The 12,975-nt window shown below is 31.8% G+C and overlaps 1 protein-coding gene across 1 annotated transcript in view; it reads right to left on the reverse strand.

Moving 5' to 3' along the window:
• LOC145288023 (transmembrane 9 superfamily member 2-like) overlaps window positions 1-12,975 on the reverse strand; it is a 139,343-nt gene that overhangs the window by 58,570 nt on the left and 67,798 nt on the right. The window contains exon 3 of the mRNA XM_080136028.1: window positions 1,450-1,543. Coding sequence (XP_079992154.1) covers window positions 1,450-1,543 — 94 coding nt within the window. The remainder of the gene's footprint in view (window positions 1-1,449; window positions 1,544-12,975) is intronic.

Here is a 12,975-nt window from a genome sequence, read left to right on the forward strand (position 1 = left end):
ATTTTTCAACCTTCAGGAAAATATCACTTAAAATTAATTTTTCCAAGTACTCTAATCACTGTGCCATAGGTCCTTGTGCAAGGACAGTAGATCAAAGTATCCAAATAAAACATTGCATTTCAGTTAAAAACCATGATGAAGAGATTCTCTAGGTAAGTATTTATCCCAGGGGTGAAGATAATGCATATGGTAGTGGATTATAATCTGTATAGCTTTGAGTATGTACTTGAAATATTTATATCTTGGTGTTATCAATCTCTTGATGTCATGCCATGCCTACAGCTAATGTGCTTGCATCGGTGATAATAGTTAACTTAACCTGGATGTTGTCAGTGAAGTAGAGAGTTTTGTGTAACTTGTCAATGTGGATTTGGCCGTATTGAATGAAGTGCTTCCGTGTTGAGTATAAGAGTTGTTTTTTGTCTTTTCTTTGTTCTGCAGAATATTTATCAGAGATAGGATCTTAGAACAGCCTGGGATAAAATGACAATAATAGTAGGCACGTCCTATGAATAGTTGTAACTAACAAAGTGAAGTTGGTGGTTGGAATTGCTGTACTGCTCCTATATTTTCAGGGGTCTAAATTAGACCTTGTTATACTCATCTTTGTAGACAGTCTTGCTATGGAGACGTCATCCAAACAAATTTTGTTGGGTCATCTTCATAATCAGATTTCTGACCAGTCTCAACCATTAGTATCAATAATCAACATCCATCAGTCAAACTCATTAACGTTTATCCTTTAGTGGCTTATGAGCATTAATAAGTGGTAATTTGATAGCAAATAAAATATATATTTTTTATTTAACAATGTTAAAAAAAGAATTACTTTAATTATAATGATATAATACATGATAATTTAAAATACAATTTTCATTTGATTAATATAAAATCTTGAAAATTTAACTTGGAATTCTTGCCTATATATTTTTTGTGTCTGTATACAATATAAAGAATTAAAGTAGTGTAGCAAAATGACCTTGCGTCCAATTTTTTCTTGGTGGGAAGGCAAATGTTAGGATAAAAAAGAAATTGCCAAAGAAACTTTCATTTTATTTCAAATAAGATATTTTGAAATAGTGTTGAACGGCATTTTTTTTTTTTTTTTTTTTAAATCCTCTTAATATTAACCTGAGGTTAAAATGAAAGTTTAGTATCTGTTTTGTTCTTATTGAGTGGAAGAGAAAAAATGACTTTGTGAAGCTGGAAATTTTTTAGAAGAATTTGAAAGTATTTAAAGTGTTGAATAGAAAGTCATTTACGAATTGTACTTCTTCAGAAAATAAACTAAATAATTAGAAAATCATTTATGATGAATAAGATTTTCAAAATTGAAATCATTAAAAAAAAGATATAAATGTAAAATATAGAACAGGAAAAAAAAATGTTAGGGCAATTCTGGACAATGAGAGCTAGTATATATTGAAGTAGAAACAAAATATTTGTTACCTGATAAGGTGATGGACGAATTCTCTCCCCAAACACAACCTGACCTAAATTTTCAACAGGTGAATGTGATTCATCAATACCACAAAAATCAAAACTGAAATAAAATTGAAAACAAAATTTTATACAACAAAAAAAAGAAATCAAATAATTGAACAGTGTGTGTATGTGTGTGGGAGGGGGAGGGGATAAATAAAATATAATTTGTAATGGCAGCACATTAATCCAACTCATTACATACTTACCATACAGAGAAATTAAAATTGAAATACAAATTAAACAGCCATTAGACAATTTCTGCATGCTCAATATATAATGACTATTGTTGCTACAATTAGTAGTAGTACTGTTATTTAGACATTAACACAAATAACTGATCCATCTATTATTTCTAGTTTTATATATTTTAATAAAACATACTCTCATCTGGTATATACACTTTAACTAAATATGTACCACCAAAAATAAAAGCTGTTAGAAACAGATCAGGAAAAAGATTCAGATTTGATTGTATGAAAAATCTTTTTTCTTTTTGAACCTATAAATTAAAAAAAAATTCCTATGACTAGGGGCAGGGGGCGACGACAAAACATGAAAACCAGAAATTCAAGGGTAAAAATAACCAAAAATCAAAAGTATATTCTTATTAGCATGGAGACCTGATGTTGTCTGGGATTGAACGAGGATCAACAAATATTCCATTCTCCCATACTTTGTGAACGAAATCGGAGAAATCGCCCATTTTTTTTTAATCAACTCAAGTGATTGTCTGCCCTAGAAGGGACCCCCTCCCCTCTGCGATGTAACAGGATTAAACTTGACATGCCTCCCCACAAAACATTGCATTATAAAGAATCTACCGTTAATTTTATAAACTTATCTGTAAATAATAGCTTCACTTAAAGTTTAAAATTTCAAATAAAGTTTATATATGTACAAAATTCTCCAGAGAAGACAATCGACAGTGATTTTGTATCTCTACATTACCCTGTATGTGCCAAATATCTATAAGTGACCAATGGTAATGGCTTCAAATATGTATATCCGATTTTTATGGTGAGTTTTATTTTAAAAGTTGACTTAATGTTTCAATTGTTTAGTTGGAAAAAGTATTAGACTGAAAACAATGAGTGTACAGTTTTAAGTTTATCCCTATTTTTTTTTTTTTTTTTTTTTTTTTTTACAAAAGAGTCACCACTTATCAAGACACAAAGGCCACTTAAGGATATGGGTTAATGAATGTAAGGTGGTAGTGTAGTAATTCTTAATGGTGTAGATTGGGTAGAATTTGGATTATTTAAGAACTTGTTTACATTGGACTTCAAGACTACCGTATTGTAATCGGCTGGGAAGCAGACCAGTGGAACAGTGTTCCACAAGCAGGCAGTTCTAGGAAAAAAGCTTTATTCATAGAATCTGCATTTAGATTTAGGCCCAAATAGAGAGTGGGGGAAAGTTAATAGAGGTTGTAGCTAGTCAAGTATTTTTTTTTTTGTGTGAATTTTGGTATAGTTAAAAAAATGTGTAAGTCACATAGAAGCAAGAAACACATGTACATGAGAAGTGGTAATTTGTATTAATATAAAGAATATAATCATTATACGTCCAGAATTCCATTTATTATGGAGTTGAGTCACATTTAAATTGTAAATTAAAATAATAGAAAAAGCCCGCAATGGTTGCATCTTCTAATGCTTATTTTAGCTAATTCTTAATCCATGACTGGACATGTTCATTATTTAAGTAGTTCTTAATGATTTAAAAACAATGACAGTTTCAGAAAAAAAAGCATTACTATTATGTGTATAGGAATAAAGTTGAATGTGATTCTGTTGAGAAAATAAGATACTACTTATATACTTGTCTCCCCACAAGAGCAAGTTAAATGAAAGATTGTTTTTTTATAATGTGGAGTAAATTCAGATCCTCAAAACAGGGCACTAGATAGAACAAAAAGTTAATTTCTCTTTTCCTGTCGAAAAATAGAACAAATACTACACTTTGATCTTAGCACAAAAATTGGGCAATATTAGAATCTGAAGATACAATATTAGCTTAGAAGCGTTAATTTATAAAAATCGGACCATTTTTTTTTTTTAAGTAACAGTTTGGGATGCAATTGAAAACAAAGGCCTATACCAAGATCCAAAAACTTTCCCAGCAAATTTTTATTATGAATTTTGAATCATTTATTTTATTTGGAAGGGAGGGGGTACATTTGCATCGGACATCCATATACAAAAAATTCAATGTTTTTTTTTTTACTTTATTTTTGAAAGGAAAAAATGAAATAAAAATATGTGGCTCATTGATGGAAAGAGGAATACACAAAGGTTCTTAATAATTCTAGGGAAACGCTGAGGTTGCCTGCTATAAATCTATAATCTGGTACATTTCTTCACGTCTTCTGATGTCTAACAATACAAAACCAGCAGTGATGATGGCGTACACTCAAGTTTTTATTCTAGTCTTGTTCACTCATTCCTTTTCACATTGTCACTTTTTTTTTTTTTCGGCCATATTAGACAGTTTTTCCATTCTTTTCTCTCTAAGGAATTCATGAACCCATCTTAATGGTATTTATTTTATACGAGCGGGATGTGTAGAAATTCCACAGGAGCATCTTGCATATGTAATATATTGCTGCTGGACAGTCTGTGGACGTTCAGCATGAATGAAGATCCCACAATATTATTGTAGCCCTTTTGTTAAAATCATAAAAATATTCAAGTAATCTGGTTAAAGTAGTGTCAGAAATATATCTGGTTATTACGGTTTATTTTCAATATCCTTATAGGAGTCTGTGACATATTTCCATTGTATGGATGCCTGGCGCGAATAGAAAACCCGAAAATATCATCATATCATCTTTAGACAGAACAGATACTAACCTTGGATCTTAGCAAGAAGACTAAGGTATATTTTAATTTCACATATGACCCAAAAACGACATTGTTTTAAAAATTTTACATTGTGCCTTCAGTGATTGAGATCCTATTTCTTAAAAAGGAGGGTATAAGGTGATAACATCCTACGAACGCTAAATTAGTGTATCTATATGCTAATTTAACGTTTGTAGTATGTTATCACCTATCCTCCTCTTTAATAAATAGGATCACCCAACCGAATAATTTATAATCTGGAAACTGTGACATACATGTATGCATGTTAAAAGATACTGTGGTATTGCTATATAGATTCTACACAAACGTACCTCATTTTCAACATCATATTCAATGTAATGTCTGTTTACATGTGGGCATGCGTTAAACAGCCTTTAGAAATCAAATCCCAAGCTAAAATATCTCTGGCCAGGTTTTTATTTACTTCCTTTTCTCTACAAATCCATCCTTATGACTTCCTCCCATTAGCATTACAACAAGTAGATTTTTTCTTTTTCAGATAATTGTTATTTTATCAACTTGCATGAAAAGAGCTATGTAAAAGATGCTTAAAACCGTTTGAATTATGCAAATACCATTAGTAGTTCAAAAGTTATGAGAATTTTAAGTGTCAAAATTTAGGCTTTTCCATGGACATTTTTCTTTAGAAAAAGTGGGCTAAATACGGACATCAATATTTCAATAAATTCGGTAATTTTGCCACCATTTATTTATTTTTCAAGCTATTCTCATGAAACTTGGCACTCTTGTGTAAAATTGTGTTCTTTCTGATTATGCAGTCAAATTTGATGTATCTCTTTACCATAAGCCATGAATTATAAATTCAGATGTACAAATTTCAATTTTTTTAAAACCGACGCATGGTAGCATACAGTGGGTGTCTATTTATGAACAAAACTAAGTATTATAGTAGTATTTAAATATAGCTTTATTGAGAATAGGCATTTTCCTGCCTCCTCACCAAAGGAGAGCTTAATCTGGGGTGTAGCCATTAAATGCCTAAAGAGCATTCATGACCGGTATTTACTACTCCCATCAAAGAAAAAAACAATTGAGTAGATCTGAATTAATCTCAGAAATAAATTGAAGAAAATTTTTCATATAGATTTTGGATTTCTGGAAAAGATGAAAATTTCCAGTCGACCAGAACTTATGCATCTTGGGACCAGTCCAATTTTCAATTTTGTAAATCCTCTTATCTGGCCCAAAATATACCCCTATTTTTTTTTTTTTTTTTTTTACATAGGTGTCACCACTTATCAAGGATAAGGGTTAAAGAGTATAGAGTAGTCAAAAGGACAATATAGTAATCGATAGTAATTGAAGTTCGGTAAATTTGTTAACTTAAGTGGAACGGCTCATCAGAAACTTGTTCATGTTGGACTTGAAGACAACCATATTATAGACAGCTGGAAAGCAGGAAAACGGAAGACAATTCCACAGGCGTGCAGTTCTAAGAAAGAAGCTTTGATCATGGAATCTATGTTTAGGTTTAGGCACAGATAAAGAGTGGGGAAGATTATTGATAATGTTTTCAGCTAGTTTAGTGTTTCTTGTGAAAGTTTGTCGAGGGGGGACCATAGATTGAAGCTCAGTCGAACACTTTCCATGAAAATAACGATAAAGCAGAGACAAACTCGCAACATCTCTTCTGTGAGATAGAGGTTGCAGCGAAGAGAAAAGGACATCTCCCACCAGACCACAAAATTTATTTTGAAGACTATCAAGGCAGGACAAGTCTTTTCTAGCAGCTCCTGCCCATATGTGGCAACAGTATTCCATCACTGGACGTATCTGGCCAATAAGTCTCCTGCGCGTCATGAGTAAGTTGCTGGAATCTGTGTTAAATAGAGAAGTAATCAACCATCTCAGCAAAAATAACCTTCTTAGTGACACACAATATGGTTTCCGTTCTGCTAGATCTACAGCAGATGTGCTTACCCCTATTTTCTGAGATACAACCATAAATCGTACTCTACAAGAATCCTTGATGTAACTTTCACAGTACCAGGCATCCTGATAAACAACAACTATATATTCACCAGTTGATGGTAATTTTTGTCATTTCTATTGTTGTTTTACTGAAAATTTAATTATGTAAACAAAGAAATAAAACGGTAATTGTTTTACCTTGTTTCCACCTTAACATTTAAAATAATTACTTTTACAGGTTTTAGGGTATGCTAAAAACGAACATCGCATTAAATTTTCTGCAAATAAGTAGCTTTCCGGATATTAAGCAATGTCGTTTCTTATGTTATCGCTGGTGGCCATCTTGGTATGTGCAAGCGCACAAACACAATCCCAAGAAATTATGCACAAACGTGCATACCAAGATGGCCACCAGCAATAACATATGAAATGACATTGCTTAATATCCGGAAAGCTACTTATTTGCAGAAAATTTAAATGCGATATTCGTTTTCAGCATATCCGAAAACCTTCTTATTTGCAGAAAATTTAAATGTGATATTCGTTTTCAGCATATCCGAAAACCTTAAAAAGTAGTCATTTTAAAGAAAAATGTTATGGCGGAAACAAGGTAAAAATTTACAAAATGCATCACAATGAAATTCTTTATTGAACCGCCTAATTATTATTATTATTTAGTTATCCTCAGTTAAAAAAGAAAAAACGGGTTTATTTTACAGATTTGAAAAAAATGGTCTTGACAATGAGTTAAAAAAAAAAAATTTAGTTTCACGATATCTTTTTTATTTAATTGTTAGGTGAAAGTACAGAATAGTTAACAAAACACCCTTCCTTCCCCAGGTTAAGAATGGGTTTCTAAATAATAACGTTATTATTTCAGCATGGTAGCATAAGTGCACAAGTACCTTTTATTTGTTACTAGTGGGGGTACCCAGCATTGCCTGAGTGTTTAGAAGTGTGTGCGTTGGGGGGGGGGTAAGTCAAAATAAAAGAATAAGTGAAGTAATAACCCCATTTAAATATATATAAAAAAAAAAAAAATGTTAAAACTTCTTTAAAAAAAAACAAACGTTATGCAAACGAATGATATTAAAATTTCTTAAAATTGGAAAAACAAAAAAAGAAAACGCGCACGTGATGGAAAAAAAAAAAAAAAATGAACATGATGCAAAACGAACGATGTTTAAACTTCTTAAAAAAATCTGAAAAAAAAACAAAAAAAAAAAAAAAAAACAGCGAACGCGAAAAATGGCATAAATAACCCTGTTTAAATATAGTATTGTTTGGAAATCAAATTTGAAAAACTTGAAAATAAGTTTTTTTAAATTGACAAACTCAGAATAAAAAATGACTAGTCTCATGAGACGAAAGCAGAAAAACAGTTTTCTATTTTTAAGAGTATACTTTAGTCAGCTCAGCACATTATGTTAGCATTAGTGCTTAGCGAGCCATTTATCTGTTAATTTCTATAAAAGATAACATTTTAAAGAAATTTCCGCACAGTTAATAGTTATCAAATATTTACATATTATACATGAAAATAATTCTAAAACTATTATCTATATGAAAATGGATGATATATGCCGATTTATCTGATCAATTTTGAAATATTCTTTGTCAATTTTGCTTGGTCGTAACTTTGCTTCCTGTGGTCGTAAAAATCAAAATCAAACACCAGTAGAGATGGACTTCTTTATTTATATAGCCTGTAAAATTTCAGCCATATCCAATCAAATTTAACCCCGTGCATATGTAACCAAACATAACGTATAAAATGTAAATATTAAAAAAAGTTTCCCTTTTTGCTGCCGTCATTTTTAACCATTTTTTTTTTTCAATTTTAACTTGGAGCATAAAAATATTGAACGCATAAAAGAATAAATTAACATCATTGGAATGCTTATTTTATTCTCTTTCCAGCAATGTAATTCTTTTAAAAATTGACCAACAAATAAAAAAAATATGACTTGTTGAAGCACATTAGGTATGTCATATTGTCGATGTCCATGAAAATACAACATACGCTTGTAATGCTACTTCCATGTTTTCCTAAGCCTACTGACCCTATTACTTCAACTGCTTTCCATCTAACTCAAGCATGTTCATCCATTCTTTCAATGGGACTAACCTAACGTTCTGTACACATCTCCCTATACAGTTCAGATTTTATCCTCCTCAAAAATCTTTAAGTCTCACTTTATACATCCATCGTATCATTTTATTATTTCTCTCTTCATGCAATGCATATCTTCAACCTTCACTAGCCAAGTTTCATTGCGTACACATGCTAAACTCTTCCCTTGGTCAACAATGGCAACATTGCTAGTTAGGAGTCACGTAAATGTTCTGAATTTACTTCATGCACTCCTAACTTTCATAATCACACACTATGACAAAAATCCTCCCAGTGCTCCAATAGTATCACTATTGGTTTTGATTTTATGGTACTTCTGCAGTTTACAAGCTATGCTGAAATAACATTTAGAAATCCATTCCAAATATGAGGAGGGCTTAACATGGCTTTGTTAATTATTCTGTTAACTTGAAAATCTCATCTAACAAAAAAAAAAAACATGGTTTGTAAACTGCAGATGTACCAATCTTATCTATAATATAAATCTCACCTGTCTGTTTAAATGTATGTATGTATGCTTGCCTAAAACTTTTGACAATGGCGGCAGATTTTCATGAGATCGGTATTGTTTTGAAGCTCGACCCTCCTGATGACAAATATCAAATATTGGCTACAAACATTAATTCCTTCATCCTCAACTGGGTACTTTTCTACAAGGAAGGATCGTTTTTTTTTCTTTTCATTTTCAAAAGCCATCCCCCTCTTTTTGATTGACTAGCCTTAATTTAAAACCTTTGCCACTTCCGGTTTGGCAATGGACGCAACAGTAAAGACGTCACTTTTTTTTTTCACACTCTTTTCCTCGTTCGCAGTACGTGTTTGAGCCTGCCTGCCTACTATCACTTTTTTTTTTTTTGTTCAACACACACCTCCAAACACTCGGGCAACGCCGGGCACCCAGGTTAGTTAATATAAATAGGTTATTAATGCCAAAGCAAGATAAAAAAATTTTTAAATAAGGAAAGGAAAGGAAAAATAAACAAAAAGAAATGGAGAGAGAAGGGGGGGGCACAATAGTATTAAAAAAGAAAATACATTATCCAAACATGATTAGCTTTTCTTTTTAATCAACTTTTCATCTGTTGATACATTCTTAAAAAGAAATAGCTTCAAAAGCTTCTACATACCATAGTAGAGAAGACACACACATATATGGCTGTGTGTATAAACTACAGCAGTAATCAATGTGATTTGCAGTGGACAAACAAACATCATTGTGTATAGTTTATCAAACTAGCAAATCAAAACAGAAAAACCTTCACATGAAGATTTTTTTTCTCCCCCTCCTATGGTCATCATTAGTTTTTAATAAAAGAAAAACATTTGCTTCCCACAATTGAACGACTTTTGTTCAACAAGTCAAAATAAGTTTCAAACAAATTAACAGTAATGAGTATAACAATTGCTTACAAGCCGTGCATGCATGGTCCCCCTCTGGTGCTGCATGTGAGATGACACCACAAAAAATAATGAAGAAATGATGAATGTGAGAAGTGTGAAAGGCCAACATTGCCTTCACATTTTCGCCAAGTTTCAGAAAAATCTAATGGATGAGGCAAAGTTATGAGTAAAAAGTATAATTTTTTGCAATCTGGAGGCATTTGTGATCCCTTTTGAGCTCCTGGGAACACTGAATCCCAGTGAATATAGACAAACAGTGCAGTTTCTCGCCTTAAGTCATGTATATTTGAATTCAGTACCATGGAAAACCACTATATAGACATACATATCAAGTTTTTGAGTAATATGAAAAAAGAGCTCCAAAAAGGCAGGTTTTTTTAGCCTTAAAAGTCCCAGAGGGATACGAACCAGAATTTATCAGGGTCACCCATACTGAATTTATATTAAGAACAATGGCCTCCACATTTTGGCCAAGTTTCAGGAAAATTTAATGGATGGATTAAACACTATTGAGCAAAAAGTGTCATTTTCGGACATTTTGGGGGCATTTTTGACCTGTTTGAGCTCTTGGGGACGCCGAATCCCAGTGTAAATGGATAACAGTGCAGTTTCAGGCCTTAATACATGTATATTTGAGTTGACCACCGTGAAAAACCACTATATACTTAGACATATCAAGTTTTTGTTGAAAAATATGAAAAAAGACCCACCCCCGGAAACACGAATCAGAATTTTGCCAGGGTCACCCACACTGGATTTATATTAAGAACAATGGACTCCACATTTTGGCCAAGTTTCAGAAAAATCTAATGGATGGATCAAAAGTTATGGAGCAAAATGTGTAATTTTGGGCCATTTTGGGGCATTTTTGAGCCCCTGGAGCTGCAACATAAATTTTTGCAAAAATAAATGTTTTTACTGTTCACATCTATTTAATGAAGTACAATTTGTGGCAAAATTTCAGGAAAAACTAATGGTTGGTTATCTAGTAATTGTCTAGAATAACAGACGCACAAACACCACTGAAAATATAGGTCCCTCTTTGATATATCGGGGAACCAACTAAAACTGAAATGACTCCCCAATCTTTTTGCCATCACACATTCAAGAGAATATAACACCTAACTTCAGGACTTTGTTTTACTTTTATGGCATATAAATCCCTTTGGAATTTTTTGGCTGGGGGAAAAGTGTAGTATCTGTTCTAATATTGTATTTCCTCTTTGCTGTCCTCAGAAAGGATAAATCCATTGGAACTAAGGCAATTTTAATTTTAATCCAGAGTGCACCTTTTTGTTGAGTTGAATTTTTCAACATTAAAAAAAAAACGTTATGTTTAAATATGCTCTTGTGCAGAGGCAAATAGAGACTATCCAATTTAAAAAAAAAAAAAAAAATTTTATGACCAGTTAAAAATTAAAGTTTTTTATTTCCTGTAAAAAAATCAAATATAAAATTCTTGTTGATGTTAATATACACAATAAAATAATGTCTTGGCTTGTTTATCTGCCATGCATAGAAGCTGCTGAATAATTAATGTATAGTATGATTGCACAAAGAGCAATACATTTAACCATAAACTAGGTTTTAGGTTTAGTTTGGTTCATATTGTGTAGAAACAGAAAGTTATATTTTTAAACTGTTATTCGTTGAAAAAAAATAATTTTAATATACAAACTAAATAAAGTTAAAGATATTTTTTTAACTAACAAGTTAAATATCTAACTTCAGTTTGCATATTAAAATTATCCTTGTTAAAAAATAAATTAAGTTATAATTAATTAAACATGTTTTAAATTGTTCATTGAAAAAAAAAAAAAAAAAAAAAGGATTTTATTTTGCTTTGTCTGGTTTGTAATGAATTTATTTATGAAAACCCATTTTTGCTCATTTGTATCTTTTGGGGTGAAGAATTTTGAACATGCGAATGTCCACTTCTTAAAAATCTCTGTTAAAGCACAACAAAAATTAATCAATAAAAGCACATATTTTCTTTACTTATGGTAAAATAATATCATATGATCTAATGTTTTGCGGGGCAGGAATTTGATATTGATCAAATACACCAGCAACAAGGCAAAAACTATATGGTCCCCTGACTGATGCCTTTGTCATTTTTGTGGTTGGACAGGAAAGAGTCATGTGATTAACCTTATAGCTGATTACCTCAAGCGAACACTTTCTTCCAAGGATATTGAACATCCAGCTGTTCTTGTTACAGCTTCCACTGGTACTGCAGCCAGTAAAATAAACAGCACACTTCACACGGCTTTTCATCTTTCTATTTTTCATGGCAGATCAAGAAAGATCCTTTCTGATAAAACTAAATGATCTACATACAAAGTACAACAATTTGAAGGTTCTTATCACTGATGAAATCCTCATGACTGTCTATGAACACTAGCTGAGAGTTTATTATTTAAACTCCTCAGCCTAACATTCACAGGTAACAAATATGAATTGGAATAAATAGTTAATTCGTATTGTAAAACAAATCTGAGTTGACATGATATTTACTTGCCTCCCCATGAGGGTATAGTTAGGTAAAAACTATAAAGATGTTGCCAGCTTACTAGTTTGTAACCTCATATTGTAAACCAATCTCATATTATTCAATCTACGAATACATAATCAATTTGTAAAATCGAGTCTACAAGAGTTACTTTTCTTGTACTGTTAGCCAAAATCAGTCGTAGAATTGTTATTTAAACCCTTGACCTGATGTAAAACACTGGACTAAAACAGCCAAATGACACCGTTTCATGATAAACGATGCCTTAATTTTTTTTTTTAAATTCGGTACCATTTAAAACTCCTATTCAAGCACAAGTATGAATTTTAAGAGAAAAATAAAAATTAGCGCCCCCAAAAGTTGTTTTTCACCCCTAAAACACTGGGGCTCAAGTCCCAGAATTTTCCAAGGATCAAATTTTACGTTTCTAGATGCATATCTATGTGATCTTGCTTTTGGTTAATTTTCAGTAAAATATAATGGTCGAAAAGCATTAAATGTTAAGCACAGGAAGATCTTGCTTACTACAAATGATGGCCTGTGTGTATGATATCCAATCTGATATTCCTTTCTAGAATACAGTCTGAAAGAATGAAAGTGAAACCGAAGAAGTGTTTGTTATTTATATTTAAAAACTAGTCTCGTAT

Source organism: Euprymna scolopes, chromosome 11 (assembly GCF_053919585.1).
Source record: "Euprymna scolopes isolate OS-2025 chromosome 11, ASM5391958v1, whole genome shotgun sequence".
NCBI classification, from domain to species: Eukaryota; Metazoa; Mollusca; class Cephalopoda; order Sepiida; family Sepiolidae; genus Euprymna; species Euprymna scolopes.